Source organism: Macaca fascicularis, chromosome 4 (genome assembly GCF_037993035.2).
Source record: "Macaca fascicularis isolate 582-1 chromosome 4, T2T-MFA8v1.1".
Taxonomy (NCBI): domain Eukaryota; kingdom Metazoa; phylum Chordata; class Mammalia; order Primates; family Cercopithecidae; genus Macaca; species Macaca fascicularis.
Genome location: NC_088378.1, coordinates 165,066,344 through 165,085,448, shown reverse-complemented (window position 1 = coordinate 165,085,448; position 19,105 = coordinate 165,066,344). Strand labels below are relative to the sequence as shown.

The following is a 19,105-nucleotide window of genomic DNA, read 5'->3' as shown; positions in this document are numbered from 1 at the left end:
TTTTGTTACAGGGGCTCCAGCCCCTTAATCACACGTGGGCTTTCACCATTTGACGGCAGCAGAAACTGGAAAAAGGTATGTGTGTTGAGGGGGAGTCCACTGAGTATTCTATCTGAGGTCTAAAGGCTCAGCTGACCACTCCAGGACCTCCTTCCCTCCCCTGCAAAGGCCCCTCCAGAGTCACCACCTTGTTCTCAGCATTACACTTATTAAGCTGTTGTTCCAGGTATTGTTGGTCCTACTTGATCTGGCCCCCCTGACCTCCCATTTGACCTCTCTGTCCACTCTGCCTCCTTTCCTGGCAGCCTATTCCTGAGCCCTACTGCAGTCATCTGCAGTTTTCTGAAAGGGCCCTCTTGAAAGTCCAACTTAAACACCGTCATAGAAACCCACATGTCTCTATTTAAATATTTGTAGTAGACTATCAAGAAGTCAACAAATAGACTGCGCGCAGTGGCTCACACCTGTAATCCCAGCACTTTGGGAGACCAAGGCAGGTGGATCGCAAGGTCAAGAGATCAAGACCATCTTGGCCAACATGGTGAAACCCCATCTCTACTAAAAATACAAAAATTAGCTGGGTGTGGTGGCGCACACCTTGTAGTCCCAGCTACTCAGGAGGCTGAGGCAGAAGAATTGCTTGAACCCAGGAGATGGAGGTTGCAGTGAGCGGAACTTGCACTATTCCAGCCTGGCAACAGAGCAAGACTCCACCTCAAAAAAAAAAAAAAGCCAACAAATAACAACATAAACAGTTAATTTTTTGGGAAGCATCCACCTAAATGTCTAGAAGCCACATATAATGGAAAAGGAATTTACTTAATACCAAGTGTCCAGACGTGCCAGTTTTCTCTCTCACTCAGCCCAGGACTAGCTGGTATTTACTGCAGAGATTCTAACTTAAAATTCCTTTGGCACTGCAGGGACTTATTACATCTACATGTCAGTTTTTCTTAAAAAAAAAAAAAAAAAAAAAAGGAAAGAACGAGGTGTGATGACTCATGCCTGTAATCTCAGTACTTTGGGAGGTTAGGGCAGAAGGACTGATTGAGGCTAGGAGTTTGAGACCAGCCCGGGCAACATAGTGAGACCCTGTTCCTACCAACTACAATAACAAAAACATAAGCTGGGTGTGGTGACCTGTGCCTGTAGTCACAGCTACTCCAGAGGCTAAGGCAGGAGAATCACTTGAGCCCAGGAGTTAGAGGCTACAGTGAGCTGTGACTGCATACCACCGTGTTTCAGACTGGGTAACAGAGCAAGATCCCATCTCTAAAATAAACAAATAATGAAGAAAGAAAAAAGAAAACCCATGGACAGATTTATTCCACTGAAATGGGCTCCAATTAAGTAGTATATTTAATTGCAATAGTTGCTGAGAATACTCCTGTACAGAGAGAAACTGTTAATATTGCCTGATTGTTTTATGTTACAAAGTAATTTCTGTACCACTGGTAGTTCTAAAAATTCGAGTCAGTTGGTTCTTGGGAATTCGAAACACAATGTACTTCATAGGTACATTGTTAATAAACCCACACCGGTCCAAAAAGTTGATTTAACTCCAAATGGACTGAAACACAGTAACAGCCTGAATACAGGGTTAAGAGAAAAACGTTTCTCCAAGTTTGAAATGTACAATTTCTGAACTGGCCATTTTTCTTAGGGTACCTTGTCTCTATGCCTTCCTACATCCCTTTCCCAAGTGAGCCTCTGCTTACCTCTGGTGAAGAATACCAAGTTCTGCAACAAGCACCTGTAGGCTATTCCAGCCTCTCAAAGGTCTTGTGTCCTAAAATTATGGCTTTTCTGCCCTGGCCTGTGATCACTTCCCTTCCTCGGGGCATCCTAGCGCTGGCAGGAAAGCTGTGCACATGCTTGTGTGAATGACAGGAAGCCCTTCCGTGGGATGAGTGCCAGGGTAGGGGTCTCTCAGGTCAGCAGCGAGGCCCACACCAAAGCGCCGCCCAGAGAAGCAAAACAGGAGGGACCATCTGCTCAACTGAGGGGCTTCTCCGGATCTTACACATAACAAGTGACCTAGCCCCGAGAGAGCAGGGGGGAGATGACAGGACAGCCTGGAGTTGAGGACCAGTGGGCTCCGGTCAGAGAGCACACCCACCCTGAGCTGCGGAGAGGTGGGGGGGGGGGGGGGGGGGGGCGGGTCCAGAATTCGCACTACCTTGGTCTTTCCGGGGTAGCTCGGCAACCCTCCTCTGCCTGGACCACTCCTTCCTATCCCATAAAACACGCACAAAGTGGGAAGCGACACTTTCCTGAGTTCTATTTTTCAATTAAAGCCTCTGGAAGGGGACGTGCCCGCCGTCTAAGTGTCCCAGCCCACCCCGGTGGCCGCGGCAGCAGCAAGGCCGCTCCGGTGAGCGCACGTGGCCCACGGGCAGGCCGCGCGTCCGGCCGGCACAGGAAGTTTGGGGCTCTGGGCAGGGACCGCGGGGTGACATTTGGACTCCCGGCTGCCCGAAAGGGCGACGACCCCACATTCCCCTCCCCTCGGTGCCGAGGTCCAAGAGGGGGTTGAATTCAGGAGCGCGACACAGGGCGGGCTTTTCCCGGCTGTCCCCTCGGGGACCGCCCCCTCCTCCCGCACCGCCCCGGCCGCCAAGCGCCACGTCAGCCGCGAGCGCCCGGCCCGCTGCGCTCACGCCCCCCAACCCGGAGCCCCAAGCCCTCGGTCCCCTGCAGTCTCCGGCTCCCGGCCCCGAGCCGCGGCGCCCGCGCCCCACACCTCCCAGCCGGAGCCCCGAGCCCGCAGGGTCCCCGCGCCCCCAGTGCCCACGTCCCGCAGCCCTGAACCCCGAGCCCCGCGCCCGTAGCGCACACGCCGCTGACCGGAGCCGTCGGCGCCCACGTGGCCCCCGGCCCGGGAACCCCCGCCCGCGGGCATAAGCGCCCCACGCCCCCCGAAGCGGCAAGTGCGGGGCAGGGCGCCGGCCTGCGCGGCGTTACCAGGGCGCGAAGAACATGACGAAGTGCGCGGCGCTCTGGATCCCGTGCGTGAACATGTCGGCCGTGTACAGGTGCTTGCTGTGCGGGTCCTGCCCGTCCCCGCCGTCTGCCGCGGGGGACCCGTCCGCCGCCGCCGCCGCCTCCTGGGCCCGGGCGCCCCAGCCCCCGCCGCCGCCATGGCCCAGCAGCAGCAGCAGCAGCGCGGTCAAGGCCGACGGCCGGGCCAGCAGCGGGAGGAGGCGTCCTGGGCGCGCGGGCATCGCGGCGGGGCTGGGCGCGCTCTCGCCGCGGCCGCCGGTCCCCTCGCAGCGCCCGCCCTGCGCCCCGCCCCGGAGAGGCCGCGCCCCTTCCTCTCCCCGCCCGCCCGCCCGCGCCGGCGCGCGCTCGCTACCCGCCCGAGGCCCGGGTCCGCGCGCCGGGAGGGAAGGGCTGGAACGAGGGACCGAGTCTGGGAGGGCCCTCCGAGTCCGGCCTCCTGCGCTTCCCACCACGGGACGGCTCGCCCCAATCCCGCGAGGCTCCTGCGCCTCCGCAACCCAGGCCCTCACCCCTTTCCCCGTGGCCCGCTCCGCTCAGAGCGGCGGTGAACACACAAAAGTAACGATGAGGCCAGCGGGAAGCCACAGAGGGGCCGGTCAGCCTCGGCTAATCACAGCTCACACAAGCGCTCCGGGATTTCAGGCCAAAGGAAGGACAGAGCTGCTGTCAGCAGCAGAATGTAGGAAATCGGGCAAAAGACGGTGCGGTTTGCACCTGAATGAGTCAGATTCTTGGCCAGCGCTCAACTGTGATTCTAGACCTGGGCTCAGAGGGGTGATGAAACCCGCTTACCAAGTGAACCCCTTGCTGGTTACCCCTGCCCGGCCTTAACTCGGGGATGAAGAGGAAAGAACGTCAAAGCGGCCTCTTCTAGACAAGAAGGCACCCAACAGGACTGGCTGGGGTCCTACTGTGCCCTAATTTATCCAGGTTACTAAAATGAATGACAGTACGCCTGCTCTGGCTGAACTCAGCCTTGTGGAATGGCCGGAAGGCATCCCTGCCCGGCGCCTCGTAACTCGCACCTGCACACACACCTTATAGCAGATGGTAATCGAAAGTTCCAGCCCTACCCAGGGGATCTGAGGCTAAATTAGGGAGAATCACCAGGTTGCTCTCCGGGATCCTGCCTGCTCTTTGATTATCCTCAATCCAGGAAGCCCCAGGTAGTTAACTCCTGGCTTGGCAATGGGACACGCCCGCTGTCTCACCTGTCGTCATTCTGCTCCTGCCTTAAGCCCAGCCACTTGTGAACCTTTAACCATGGGTTGGCAAACACCAAAACCATCAATCTCCCTCCTAAGTCTGTTCTCCCAGCCACTTAAGCTTGAAACATGGGAGGCATCTTGCATTGCTCGCTCTTTTCCCTGTGTCTCAAAATTCAAACCAACCGCAATTCTTGTAACCATGACTTCCTTTCAGCATTCTCAGTGTTCATACCCTGAACAGATCTGAAGCCTGGCCTATTGCAATAGCTTTCTAAGAGTCTCTTTCATTCACACGGCTGGAAAATTAATCTTCCTAAAGCCTGCCTTTGACCAAGACAGTTTGCTGCTTAAACTTGGACCAACACACCACCAATGTCCCCATGGCCTTGGCCTATGGGATGAAATACTGATTCCTGGGGCAGCCATTCAAGGCCTTCCGTGATGTGGTTGCATCATACTTTGTGTCCCTGTGAAACTCACTCAACACTAGAAATCCAGGGATTCTCTCCAATAATTGTTATTGCCAAATTCTAATCCCTGTGTTCTCCAACACCTCATACCTCCCAAACCCTTCCCACAAGCATCGCCATACACTCTTACAGCATCAACGTCTTTCGTTTTTAACTGAAACACAGTTCTAGGAGCTCCCTCAAGTGTTGGCTCCTCATTCTTTCACACCTGGAGTCCCTCAGCGCCAGGAAGTAAAGCCTTCCTGGTTCCCCATCGCTCCTTCCAAATCCTACAAAACCCTCAGCTCTCCTTAAATGGATGCTACTGGGCATGGCACCCTCTGCCCTGCCAGTTCCTGTCGTTCTTTCACATCACTCTTCCTGGTTCAGTGAAGACTTTGGTTCCTGGCTCACAGTGTTTCTGGCTACCCCTTTCCTGTCTTTCATTCCTGGCAGCTTCAGCATCCAGGTGGATGCTCCATCTACCTTTCCCTCAGTAACTCCCACCCAAAAGGGAGACCCTAGCACTTGTCATCACCAGCATCTGCGCCATCTCCAAAATCTGAAGGCATCCATTCTGCCCAGCACCTCCTCAACTGGCAATCTGCTTGCTCAAGAAACCCATTTCTGCAATGCTTCTTCCTCATCACGACCTCTGAGCTACCCACCCCACCATCTTCTACAATCCCCTCGCAGCCCAACAGACTGCTATGTCTTCCCTTGCCTTTTGGCCAAGTTACAGCCCATGGAGTCTCACCCTTCACTTCCTGTCCTGCCACATTCTCCCCACAGATGCTGGTGAGCTTTGTCTCTTTGGGTTCCCTGTGCCTTCAACCAGGTAGCCAAACTCTGCTGGAGAAAAATCGCACAGTCAGGCAGCACGACTCCTTCACATTTGTAAAAATAAGCCTTAAATTCCTCCTCACCCCTGCCCTAAAACCGACTACATCTCCCTAGGCAGTGTGCTGCCCCCCTTTCTGAGATGCTTCCATATTTCCACTGACACCGCCCCTCCTCTCCTCTCCCCACCCCACCCTGTCAGTCGCCATCCTCTCAGCTGCCAGCTTTATCTCACGTTTCTAAGAAAAATGAAGCCAAAACCACGAGCTCCCTTATTCCTCCCCCGCCAAAACTACACACCCCTGCACAGGCGCCTGTCTCTCTGGCTACAAAGGAGCAAGTCAGTATACCCCTGCCTGGCAAAGCCCAGTCCTCCGGAATAATGCCCCTCACAGACATCCAGGTCCTAGTTCCTGAAACATCTGATTGTTTCTTTATACGGCAGAAGCGACTTTGCGGGTGTGATTAAATTAAGGGTTGTGAACTGGAGAGATTACCCTGGATTATCTCGGTGGGTCCTAAATGTGATCACAAGTGTCCTCATAACAGAGGGGCAGAAGGAAATTTGACTACACAGCAGGAGGCGACGTAACAAAAGCAGAAAGAGATTTGAAGATGTTACACTGCTGACTCGGAAGATGAAGGGGCCAAGAGCCAGGAAAAGCAGCTCTAGATGCTGGAAAAAGCAAGGAAATAGACTCCCCGACGAGCCTCTGGAGGGACCTGCAGTCCTGTGGACAATTTATAGTCCAGTGCAACTGGTTTTGAACTTCTGACCTCCAAAACTGTAAGAGAATAAATGTATGTGGTTTTATGCCACCAAGTGTGTGGTGTTATGGCAGCCCTAGAAATCTCATATGCCCTCCCTGCTCCCTGCTCAAAGGCTTTGTTCTTCAGCTCCTCTCTTTCTCTCCTGCACAAGTTACTCATCACACCTTCCTACTGGACCATTTTCATCAGTGTATAAGAAAGCTTTAGTGTCTCCCAACTTAAACATTTAAAAATTTTTACTCCCTTGTCCTCACATACCCCCAGTTACTATCCCAGTTCCCTAACTTTCCTTCACAGCAAAACTTCTTTAAAGAATTAGAAGGCTGGGCACAGTAGCTCACGCCTGTAATCGCAGCACTTTGGGAGGCCAAGATTGGAGGATGGCTTGAGGGCGGAGTTTGAGACCAGCCTGAGCAATGTATTAATAACAAGACCCTGTCTCTACAAAAAAATCTTTAAAAATTAGCAGGGCTCAGTGGCACATGCCTATAGTCTGAGCTACTCAAGAGGCTGAGGCAAGAGGATCATTTGAGCCCAAGTGTTAGAGGCTGCGGTAAGTCATGATCATGCCATTGCACTCCAGCATAGGCAACAGAGTGTGACTCCATCTAAAAAAAATAAATAAATAAAAATAAAAAAGAATTATGTGTATTTCACTTTCCATTCATCCTTCAGCTCATGCCACTCTGACTCTCAAACCTGCCACATACCAAGTCTTCTCAAAGTCACTGAAGATGTCCACATTGACAAGTCAAATGAACACTTTATGTTCCTCATCTTCCTGGGCTTCTCAGCACATTGGTAAAATTGCCATTGGCCCCATCTGAATCCACCATCCTTTCTGCTTCTCTGATCTACCTCCTGCCATCCCCACGTCATTCCTCAGGCTCCTCAACCCAACCTTTGATGTCAGTTTTCAGCGCTTAGCCTCCAACCCACTTTTGTCTCTCTACACTCACTCCCTAGGTGATCTCATCCATAGCCATGGCTTTAATACCATCTATATGGTGATGCCAAAGTGTACATTTGCAGTCGAGGCCTCTCTCTGAGCTCTCACTGTCTACAGGACACCTCCTCTTGTTTGTCCTGCAGGTGTGCTGAAGCTGACCTTGTGCTTCCCCGAAGCAATCTGCTTGTCCTCCGATTTCCCCTCCTCAGTAAATGGTGCTTCCTCGCTATTGCACTAACCAGAAAACTGAGTTGCAAACTTTGTCTCAAACTCCTGGCCTCAAGTGATCTGCCTCCCAGAGTGCTAGGATTACAGATGTGAGCCACCGTACCTGGCCTCTGAGTTGTAAACTTTGTTCCCCTTTTTCCTTATTGCAGTGCCTTGATCCCCGCCTCCTACTCCATCTCCCCATCAGCAAGTCCAATCATTGCCATCTCTGAGCCACAGCTCCCACTGACTGATTCCTCTCCAATGCTGCCATATCCTTCTCTTCCTGTCTGCTACAGTAGCCTCCTGAATGTTGTTTCCACCCTTAAGTCCTTCCAATCCATCCTTCATCCAGCAGCTAGAATTGAATCATGTCACTCCTTTGCTTAACTTCCTTCAGGGGCTTCCCTTCACATAGAGTGAAATTCCAGCTCTTTGCCTTGGCTTGCAGGGGCCTTCAGGAAAGATGCAATCTCATCCCATACCACTCTGCCCTCTGCTCGCCTAGATTCTAGCCATTTGGGATGATTCTAAATACCCTCCCAGCATTCCCCTTCTCAGGTCCTTGTGTGTGGTGCCCCGTGCTTGTTCCCTTCCTGTTTTCTGTGACTGGACTCCCTGCATGCTCAGGTCTCCTGCCCCCACGCCACCTCCTCAGTGCCTGGCGATGCCTTTTCCAAGCCCCTCTCTGCAGCAGCCTTCCTCTGCCCACTGAGCTCTCGCCAGTGCCACAGTTTAATTTTTGCATATAACACTTTTTATCATTTGATGCCATTTTGTTGCAGACTTAGCTAGTTAAGGTGGCCGTCTTCTCCATCAGTAAGCTCCCCGAAGGCCAGGGGCTACATTCACTGCTCTCTCCCTAGCACCCAAATGCCTGGATACAGTCGAGGCTTAACAAGTGTTGGATGAGGGAACCCCTCTTTCTAACCATATCTCTTTCCCAGACTCCACTAAAACAAACAGTGCCTGGCACCTTCTCTCACATGCGGCCTTTCCTGCATGACCCGACCACCACTCCACACAAGCTGCTCAGCGTCATCTTCCTCTGAACTCCCAGCCCTCCCAAAGGACTGACATGCTGCTTCATATGGTAGCAGCCACACATGGTCCTGCTTAGATTCCCATCGCCGAGCAGCTTGGCTTCCAGCTCAGAAAGCCTAAAAGTGAAGATACAACTGAATTTGTACAGCAATGAAGTAATACAATGTTCTCAGTGAAAAATTCCCTGACCTCCAGCTGGGGTTAGGCTTCCTGCACTAATGTCTTGTCCTTTCTCCCCATACCCCTTCACAGAAGGGTAATTATTTGGTTGTGTAATTTTTTGTTGAGCCTCGGACTTTCCCTCTAAACTGTAAGCCCCATGGCCTGAGAGGTGTTAACATGATGTCTGGTACACAGCAGGCATTTAATACCTGATACGGTTTGGCTGTGTCCCCACCCAAATTTCATCTTGAATTGTAACTCCCACAATTCCCATGTGTTGTGGGAGGAACCCAGTGGGAGGTGATTGAATCATGGGGACAAGATCTTTCCTGTGCTGTTCTCATGATAGTGAATGAGTCTCATGAGATCCGATGGTTTTAAAAAGGGGAGTTTTCCTGCACAAGCTCTCTTCTCTTGTCTGCTGCCATGTGAGACGTGCCTTTCACCTTCTGCCATGATTGTGATGCCTCCCCGGCCACCTGGAACTGTAAGTCCAATAAACCTCTTTCTTTTGTAAACTGCCAAATCTCAGGTATGTCTTTATCAGCAGCACAAAAACAGACTAATACCTGTTTGTTGAATGAATGCATGAAGGAATGGATGAAAAGTCACATCTGTCTACCCTCAGAGGATGGCTTGCTTGAGAGAGTCCCCCCTCAAAATCATGTCCTTTCCCAAGCAGAAGAGGCAATAGGTATGTCGGTCTGTATTGTTAGAAGTTAGTACTACTTCTAGCAAAATAGTATTGCTACACTGCTTTCTTTTTTTGAGATAAGAGTCTTACTCTGTCACCCAGCTTGGAGTGCAATGGCATAGTCTCGGCTTACTGCAACCTCTGCATCCTGGGTTCAAGTGATTCTCCTGCCTCAGCCTCCCGAGTAGCTGGGACTACAGGCACGGCCACCACACCCGGCTAATTTTTTTATTTTTAGTAGAGACGGGGTTTCACTATGTTGGCCAGGCTGGTCTCAATCTCCTAACCTCATGATCCACTCGCCTCGGCCTCCCAAAGTGCTGGGATTACAGGCGTGAGCCACCACACCAAGCCTACACTGCCTTCTTATTGCAAATCTACAGCCTTCGAGGAGCTGCACTCCCTCCCCACAGCGGCCCTACAGGCCTTGGCAAAGCCTCTCGTTGGAAGGTGTCCTCATCCCAGGGAGCACATGAAAACTGACATGGGAGGAATGGCTACTGAATGGGAAAAATACAGCTTTTGTTTTCCACCTCCAGAGGATAACACAAGACCCAAATGTGATGTAACGTTGTCAAGACAACCCCAGGCCATTCAGAAACTGAAATGCCACCATTTGAACCACTTTAACAGGTGCATCCTGAGTTATTATTGGGCTAAAAGTACTGCTTTTAGGCAGGTACTGAAGCATTTGCATCCTGTTGTTCTAATTTGGTCAGAACACCCTGGTAGGTGCCTCTAAAGAAGAAGAAAAGCTGTGTTTTCTTGATAAGCTCATGTGACCATTCAAATGTGATTGTTGAGAAGCAGGGAAAAAGCTAGAGGATTGCTCTCATCAGAGAAAATCTAAAGAAAAAGACCAAAGCAAATTCTCAGGCTGGAGTGACCCAGGGAGTAGAGCTATTTTCAGTGTATTGAAATGGTTAATGGAAAGTTCATATTTACTCACTACTCACAAGTTCCTTGGGCAACACAGCCTACTAAACAATTAATAAGCACCAAAAACCCACATTACATTATAACATAATAGATTCAGGTATTTGGCAGATAAAAGCTTTTAAAATCCACATGGGATCTGTGAGGTCTCGGGGGCAGGGGGTGAGGGGCGGTGGAGAATAAAGAGAGTTTCTTTGTTGACTGGATCATGACCACTAAGCTGAATGATCTGTGCTGTTTCTCAAAGTGCACAGAACACTCGCTCCAGCTCCCATGAGCTCATTCAGTCTGTGCAAGTGCTGGCTCTTCTCCTTCACGCCCCTGTCATTCTCCCAGCTCTTTGTCTGCTAGATGCTATTACAGGAGTTCTTCTTTCTCCCAAAGTCCCCAGGTGCAGGGCCAATAGGCTGATCCAGAAGCTGGTGCTCACCAGCACCTGGATTTAATAACAGGAGAGAAGACTTCTCCTTGAGGATGCAGGTTGCTCACTGAGTCGTTCCACTCCTCTCTCAGCTGTGCTGGCCTGCAGTGATGGCCTTGGCCGTGGGTCTGTGGCATTGCACTCGGGCATGGGGATATGCCTCTCACAGCACTTAGGGGCCAGCTCTTCATAGCTGCCTGAATTCCAGAACACTATTCCAAGTTCAGAATCCAGGACAATGTTTATCCTACTGGGGGTTCTCCATTCTGGCTGCATATTGTAATCATCTAGGTGTTGAAAGCGATACTGATGGCTCTGTCCTACTTCCTAGGGCTGAGAAGCACGGGGATTGGAGGAGACACAGCCAGGATCTCAGTCCCTGGTGCTCCTGTGGAGGACTGTAGCAGGGCTCTGAGAGCACAGATGTGGAGCAGACCACCAAAGGAATGCTCATGTTTGCTGGAAGTTAATAGGTGTTTTCTTAAGAGAAGAGCTCTGGCTGAGACATGTTTGAGGAACACTTGGTTAGGGTTAGGGTTAGGGTTAGGGTTAGGGTTAGGGTTAGGGTTAGGGTTAGGAGATAGAGAAGCCAGGAACAATGCCCAAATTAGACTGCAATACTGCTCAAATTGGATCACAATACTGTCACCACTGCTACCACCTCGACATGCAGATTCCTCCTGTCCCACCTCTGGTACAGGACACTATATGTGACCACGGGAACCTCTGCAACCACTATCCTGCAGGATGGAGTTTGCATGACTCCTGCTTCTTCGCAAAACTAGCTTCCAATGGAAACCTCACTGCAGTAGGGCTCAATGGTCTATGCTCTATCCTTGTGGGGGTTAGGTCAGAGGCTCCACAAACACAGGAAAGGTGTCCAGTGAAGCTGGCCAGCCTGAAAGAATGTCAACTGTTGATACACTGAGTTCCTTTTTTTTTTTTTTTTTTGAGACAGAGTTTCACTCTGTTTCTCTGGCTGGAGTGCAGTGCTGCAACCCTGACTCACTGCAACTTCTGTCTCCTGGATCCAAGCGATTTTCGTGCCCCTGTCATTGGAGTAGCTGGGATTATAGGCGCACACCACCACACCAAGCTAACTTTTGTATTTTTAGTAGAGACAGGATTTCACCATGTTGGCCAGGCTGGTCTCCAACTCTTGGCCTCCGGTGGTCTGCCCACCTCAGCCTCCCAAAGTGCTGAGATTATAGACATGAGCCACCACGCCTGGCCAATACACTGTGTCGTGTCTTGAAGACTACTTAAGAATTGGTTGGATGAAGTGCTAATGGAGGAAGAAAGAAAAAGATACAAATTTATTTCCTAAATGATTTATCAGACATTTTTATTTGTGATGGCACCATCTGAATCCCTAAAAGTGTCCTATGCAGTGTTTCTTAACTTATTTGATTGTGGACTCCTTTTTATTTGTGGTGTCTCTTGTGTTGATAATCCTCTGTAAAACACTCTGTGAAGTGTTAGATATAGAAGTTTGAGTCATATTTCACATGGAATGATCAATGTCTGGTTTCCTTTGCTTATTATAGCTGCAACATCTCCTCTTCCATTGTGTGCATTTAATTGCAAGAGAATTCACTCAACGAATATTTATTGGATCTAGTCCGTGTCAGGCACCATTTTAGGTGCTGAGGATCAGCAACAACTGAAATAGACAAAAACCCTAGCCCTAATGGAACTTCCATTGTAGGTAGGGAAACAGCCAATACATAAGATATAGAAGATAAATACTATGTTAGCCAGTGGCAGGTGCCCAGAAGAAAACAAGGCAAGGAAGGAGGTGTGACGTGTCAAGGTTCAGATGGGATGGCAGGGTTTGGATAGGCTTATTGGGGACATGGCTTTCAAGTAAAGATATGAGGGAGTAACACATGTGAATAGCTGGTTCCAGCTGAGGGATCAGCAACTATAAAGGACTTACAGAGCGAATGAATAAGAAGGCAGTCCAGAATGAGAACAATGGTTTTTACAAATGAGAAGGGAAGTCCTCAGAGGGTTTTCAGAAGAAACACGAGAGGATCTGGCTTCCAGTTATTTCTACAGCATGGCTCTGAGAGCTGTAGTGAGGAATGCGAAGGGGGCAAGGGCAGAAGTGAGGCTACCACTCAGGGAGCAATTACAACCATCCCAGCACAAGATACTGGTGACTCATACTAAGGCGGAGGTAGGCGGGTGATGAGAAGCAGGTTCCGGGTCTCTTTTGATGTACATGCCAACAGGATTTGCTGACTGAGCAGATGTGGGCTGAGGGTTGTGAGAGAAAGAGAGGAGTTAAGGATGACACTGAGGCGTTCAGCCAGAGCAGCTAGGAGCACTGAGTTGTTATAATCTGAGATGGGAAACAGGTTTTGGGAAAGAGTTGCTCAATGTTGAACATATTACACTGGGGAAGTCTGCAGATACACAGAGTGGGCAGATGGCTATTCAAGTCTAGGGCAGAGATGCGGGCCAGATATAAATTTGAGAGTCATTAGCATTTGATGGTATTTAAAGCACTGAGACAGGAGGAGATCCCTGTGGGAGTGAGTACAGAGGAGGGAAGAGGTTCAAGGGCTGAGTCCTGGGGCACCTCACTGTTTTGAAGACCAGGAGATTAGGAGGAATGGGAAATAGAGACCGGCATGGAGTAGTCAGGAAGGCAGGAAGAAAACCTGATTACTGTTGTCCATAAGCCCAGAGTAGAAATGTTTCAAAAGAGGGAAGGAAAGGCTGTTTCGAATCTGCTGATACATCTTGGTTTGCCCCCAGACAATCCCGGTTTACACCTACTGACATGGTCTAGTCGTTACTCCCAGCCATTCCCCCTCCCACATGTCCCAGTTTGGATAGTACATTGACAGGGCATCCTGCGGACAGTTCACGTGTAACGAGCTCTAAGCACTCACCTTTGGATGTGGAGACCTTGGTAATAGTAGTTTTGGTGGACAGGTGGTAGTAAAAATCCAACTGGAGTGGCTTCCAGAGGGAGAAGAAAGGAATTAGAAACAATGAATATAACTCTTTGGGAGAACTTCTCTCATAAAGCAATGGAAAAGAATACAATAGTAACTAAAGCAGAGAGGGGGCCCAGAGGGTTTTGTGTTTTTGTTTTTGTTTTTTAACATGAAAGAAGAGTCAACATGTTTGATTGTTAGATGACCCAGAAATGAAGAAAACATTGGCTTCCACAGGAGACAGACGGGAGAATTTCTGGAGCAGTGCCCTGAGGGAGTGCAGGAGGATGTCACCAGTGAGTAGTGGCAGAGGTTGGCTTTCCAAGGAGCCCCAGTGGTTGTCTGTGATAAGAGGAGGGCAGGTACAGTGGGTGGGCACACATCCAGAGAGGTGGGTCCAGGTGGCTAATGGTAGGAGCTGGCACCTGTCCCCTCCAGTGGCTTCTGTTTTCCACTGTAGTAGAAAGCAGTATCATGAGCTGACACTGAAGACAGGGGAAGTGCTGGAGGTTTGGGGAGGGCAGCAAAGGTCTGAAATAGAGGTCACGGTGAGAATGGGAGAGGGAAGGAAACAGGCAGTTTGGTATTAATGCCTGGTGGCCTTGAGGCTCCACTTGATGTCAGTGTGACATACCCGGATTTTCTCCAGGTATGTTCTGCTGTGTGGTTCAGTCACACAACAGGCAGCTGGGTTTAGTCAGGCTTATGATTTAGCTAAGTGAGGAAACAAAGGCAGAGGGCGGCAACAGAGGGAGAGTGTATGTAGGGGAGAAATGATAATACTTGACTATGGAATTTAAGCAGGGAAAATTAATAAAACCTTTATCTTAAGAAGTTGTAATACTCAGCCTTGTATACACACAGTAAACAAGCTCGTTACCTCTTTGACATGTTGATAACTTCCAGTGGGTCACGTGTCAGTTAATTTATTGAGAAGTAATATTCTATGCCTTCCTCTCTATATCTAATATGACCATGCGGCTCAGGCCTTTGCCACCTCCTTCATGGATTATCTCCACAGTGTCTTGGCCATGACTCCTGATTCCATGTGCTCCCATCCAAACATCCAAACAATGTACAATTGTTTGGGCCAGGATCATCTTGAGACAACAGCTTTATCATCTCACTGCTCTGTCCCAAAATAAAGAATAGCTCTGTATTTCCAATGATATCATACCACAAGTCCTCTGCCTGGCTTCTGTAGCTCCCTCTACTTATGCAAACTTGTCTCTGACATTGCATAACTCTGCTTCAGACAGGCTTGCTTTCCTATTGTTCCTGCCAGATGTGTGTCATTTCCAACTCTCTTCGTTTGCTCGTGCTGTGCTTTCTGCTTGAAATGCTCTCCTCTCTGCTTTCAAAATCCTATCCACTATACGTGGCAGACAGCAATAGTGGTTGGTGCAGGAAGAGAGGTAGGACTGGAGTGGGCCAGGAGTAAAGACACACAGAGACACATATATATATAATATATACACTGTGTGTGTGTGTGTATATATGTACACACACAGTGTGTTTATATATATTTTATATATATATGTATATATACACACACATTGACTCCTGAACAATGTGGGAGTTAGGGGCACTGACCCGCACACAGTCGAAAATCCATGTGTAACTTTTGACTCCCCAAAACTTAACTACTAATAGCCTACTGTTGATCAGAAGCCTTACAGTTAACATAAACAAACAACACACATTTTGTAGGTTATATGTGTTATATACTGTATTCCTCCAATAAAGTAAGCCAGAGAAAAGAAAATATTATTGAGAAAATCATACAGAAGGGAAAATACATTTGCACCACTGTGCTGTATTTATCAATACCGTAAGTTTATGTCATCTGTTTACAAGATGCCTCACCTGTCTGAAATGGCGGCAACCACAGCTGCAGACCTCAGTGCATATCAAACAATTCAACTTTTTTCTTGTAATGTCATGACTTTTCTCTGCTTCCTGGGAACCCTTCCGGCATCCCTAGTGCTGCTTTGTACGGGTCCCCTGGTGTTATTCCAGGTTTATGGTATTGCAGCAAACACAATGAAAAATACATGAGAACCACAAGATCACTTTTTACTGTGATACGCAATTTACCAAAGAGACGAACTGCTTGAAGGGAGATGATAAACATCACACAGCATTTGAAGCTGATACAACACTTGAGCTCACTGCAATAGCTATAGGAGGTGGCTGCAAAATTATTATAGTAGTACAGTACATGCTACAGTTAATTTAATGCAGTTATGATTTAATACTGCATCTTTATGTTTGTTTATATGTCTCTTGACTGAGAATGGTGCCATGTATGGTCTGTAAGTGTTTACATGCATGAGTTTTGATACATTTTAACTTTTTATAATAGTTTTGTGCATATTTTATGGTAGAAATGATAAAATAGAATCTACATATATTTTATGTAATCATGACATACCTAGTTTTTTCTTAATTGTTAAGTATTTCTAGGTTATGTGCATATAACTAACATTTGCATTTGAATTTCTGCAGTAAGTTTGTCTTCATACCACTTCTGTAATTTTGTCATTGAAAAGAGTTTCAATGTAGTTTTTAAAGGACTCTTCCTAGTTGATATTGGGCAGTAGGTATTTTAAATTTAGATAAGAATACCTTTTGACCCAGCAATAGGTCCAGGACCTTATCCTTGGGAGATAACTTCACAATTTCATTGCAGCATTGTTTATAATAGCAAACGATGGGAAGCAAACTGCTACCCTTCAGGAAAGTATTGAGTAAATTAAAAATGGCATATTTAGACCATGTGCGATGTGCACAGTGGTGTATTTTAGTGGTTCGTGGTGCAGCCTCTGCCATCAGACTACTGAGAGGCTTGAATATCAGCACTACTCCTGGCTGTATAACTTCAGGTGATTAAAATGTTCTGTGCTTAAATTTCTTCATCTGTTAGAGACTTCAGAGATTTTTTTTTTGTAAAGAAGAGATCAACTATTTGAAACCATGTCTGGTTCCACTTAGAGTATAGAAAGCAGGAAAAATTTTTCCCCTACCCTAATAACAGAAAAATAAACTACAAACAAAACAAAACAAAACAAAAAAGACCATATCTGCTACAACATGATAACTTTTCATGAACTCATCAAAGAGCTGAGGGCAGAGGGCAACCAAATATCCTTAAATCCAAGGAAAGTCAGGCTTCTCCAAGGAAAGATGGAGCACCCTCACTGATTTCTCTGTAGCAGAGACCAGGAGGAAGAGATGCTGGGACTGTACAAGTGGGTAAGAAGAATCTGGCTAAACTTTATGATTAAGAGCAAAGGTCAAGTGTGGGCTGGCACAAGAGTACAGCACCCCTGAGAGCTCCAGACACAAAGGGAGTTTGCACTCACATGCAGGACCTTCTACTGGGCCTCCACTAGATGCTCATGAGAAAGTCTGGAAGCAGAGCAATGAGACCAAGGGAACCTTCTTTGGTGGTGCAGACCTGAAGAATGGGAGTGGTTGCTGTTGTAGGAAAGTCACAAAATCCTGACAGGACTCTCCTCTCCTGTAATTATATTTTAGGTTTCCAGGGCACTGGCAAATTTGGGGGAGCTGGGAAAAGGGTAAAAAGAAAAAAAGTAACATGCTCTACCCCTGTAGAAGGCACAGGAAAGAGTTCTGGGTCCAGGGTCATATATATGACAATATGAATAGGGGTCTGCAACATGTGGGGGAGGGGCGAGGAACTGTCCTATTCAAGACCCAGCACAGATATGAGGCAGTTTGGGAGTCACTGGGAAGAAGAGCAGGATCACTGAGAAAGTCCCATTCCTAAGACCTAGGCAGACAGACTTGCCTAAGACTGAAGCTGGATCTGGACAAGAGAGAACCTCCCTTCCCTCTCTCCACCAGCAAGCAAGCAACAAGTAATGAGCAACAGCAATCTGTTTCCGTGGAGAGGGCAAGAGCATGGAGATAGGCCTCCCCATCTTTGTCACAAACAGGTAAGACTGAAAATTGAGGGTGAAGCAGGAGCTCTGAGAACAAAACTCCTGGAACCCCAGCCTCCACCCTAAGCACAAGGTAATGCTAGAAAAATTGAAGCCAGTGATGTACTGAAGGTCACCATAGCAACAACAAAACTCAAACCCACCTCAACTCCTAAGTAGATTTACTCAGGAGAATGTAATATCTCATAATATAGCATTGCCAACACTAATGGCCTAGCACAGGAGGCATGCCCACTTGCAGGAATAAATACTATTTACCATAGTGTTGGTTATTCTGTACCTGATGCCCAATATTCAATCAAAAATTAGAAGACACACATGGAAAACAAGATAAAAACAACCAAAGTCAAGAGACAATGCAATCAACACACCCAGACTCAGGAAGAACCCAGACATTAAAGCTACCAGATGAGGAATTTAAAATAATTATAATTCATATATTAGATGCTCTAGGGGGAAAGTGTCAGCATGCATTAAGAGATGAACATTTTCAGCAAAAAGATGGAAACGGTAAGAAAAAGTCAAATGAAAATACTAGGGGATTTAAAAAATATATTAAAAACACTTTTTTAAAAAGGAAAATACCAGGGGAAAGAAAACCATTGTGACTTAGCTGACTCTTCAGTAGACTTGAGAGAACCAAGAAAAGAATCAATAAACTTGGAGATAGGATATTAGAAATCACCCAACCAAAACACAAAGAGAAAAAGAGTTAAAACACACCACACACACACACACAGAGAGAGAGAGAGAGAACATTGAAGAGCTGTGGAACAATATCAAATGATCTAACAATGAGTGGTTACAATCCCAGAAGAGAGATATAATTGTTCAGAGAAATATTTACAAGGAATTTTTCAAAATTAACAAAATACATCAAACCACAGATCCAAGGAGCTCAGAAAATCCCAAGCATAAAAATAACAAACAAATAACAACAACAGCAAGATGGCCGATAGGAACAGCTCCAGTCTGCAGCTCCCAGTGTGATCAACGCAGAAGACGGGTGATTTCTGCAATTCCAACTGAAGTACCTGGTTCATCTCACTGGGACTGGTTGGACAGTGGGTGCAGCCCAAGGAGGGTGAGCTGAAGCAGGGCAGGGTGTCGCCTCACCTGGGAAGTGCAAGGGGTCAGGGGATTTCCCTTTCCTAGCCAAGGGAAGCTGTGACAGACTACCTGGAAAAACGGGACACTCCTACCCAAATACTGCGCTTTTCCAATGGTCTTAGCAAACGGCACACCAGGAGATTATATCCTGCACCTGGCTCGCTGGGCCCCACGCCCGTGGAGCCTTGCTCACTGCTAGCGCAGCAGTCTGAGATTGAACTGTGAGGCAGTAGCCTGGCTGGGGGAGGGGCATCCACCATTGCTGAGGCTAAAGTAGGTAAGAAAAAGTCAAATGAAAAGCAGCCAGGAAGCTTGAACTGGGCAGAGACCACCGTAGCTCAACAAGGCCTACTGCCTCTAGACTCCTGTGGGCAGGGCATAGCTGAACAAAA

The 19,105-nt window shown here is 48.1% G+C and overlaps 1 protein-coding gene across 2 annotated transcripts in view; it reads right to left on the bottom strand.

The window, feature by feature from the left end:
• Positions 1-3,236, bottom strand: part of TXNDC5 (thioredoxin domain containing 5) — a 29,840-nt gene extending 26,604 nt beyond the window's left edge. For both annotated transcript variants that reach the window (XM_005554089.4, XM_074038892.1), the window contains exon 1: positions 2,965-3,236. In XM_005554089.4, coding sequence (XP_005554146.4) covers positions 2,965-3,224 — 260 coding nt within the window. In that variant the 5' untranslated portion in view covers positions 3,225-3,236. The remainder of the gene's footprint in view (positions 1-2,964) is intronic.
• Between the last annotated feature and the right edge of the window lie 15,869 nt (positions 3,237-19,105).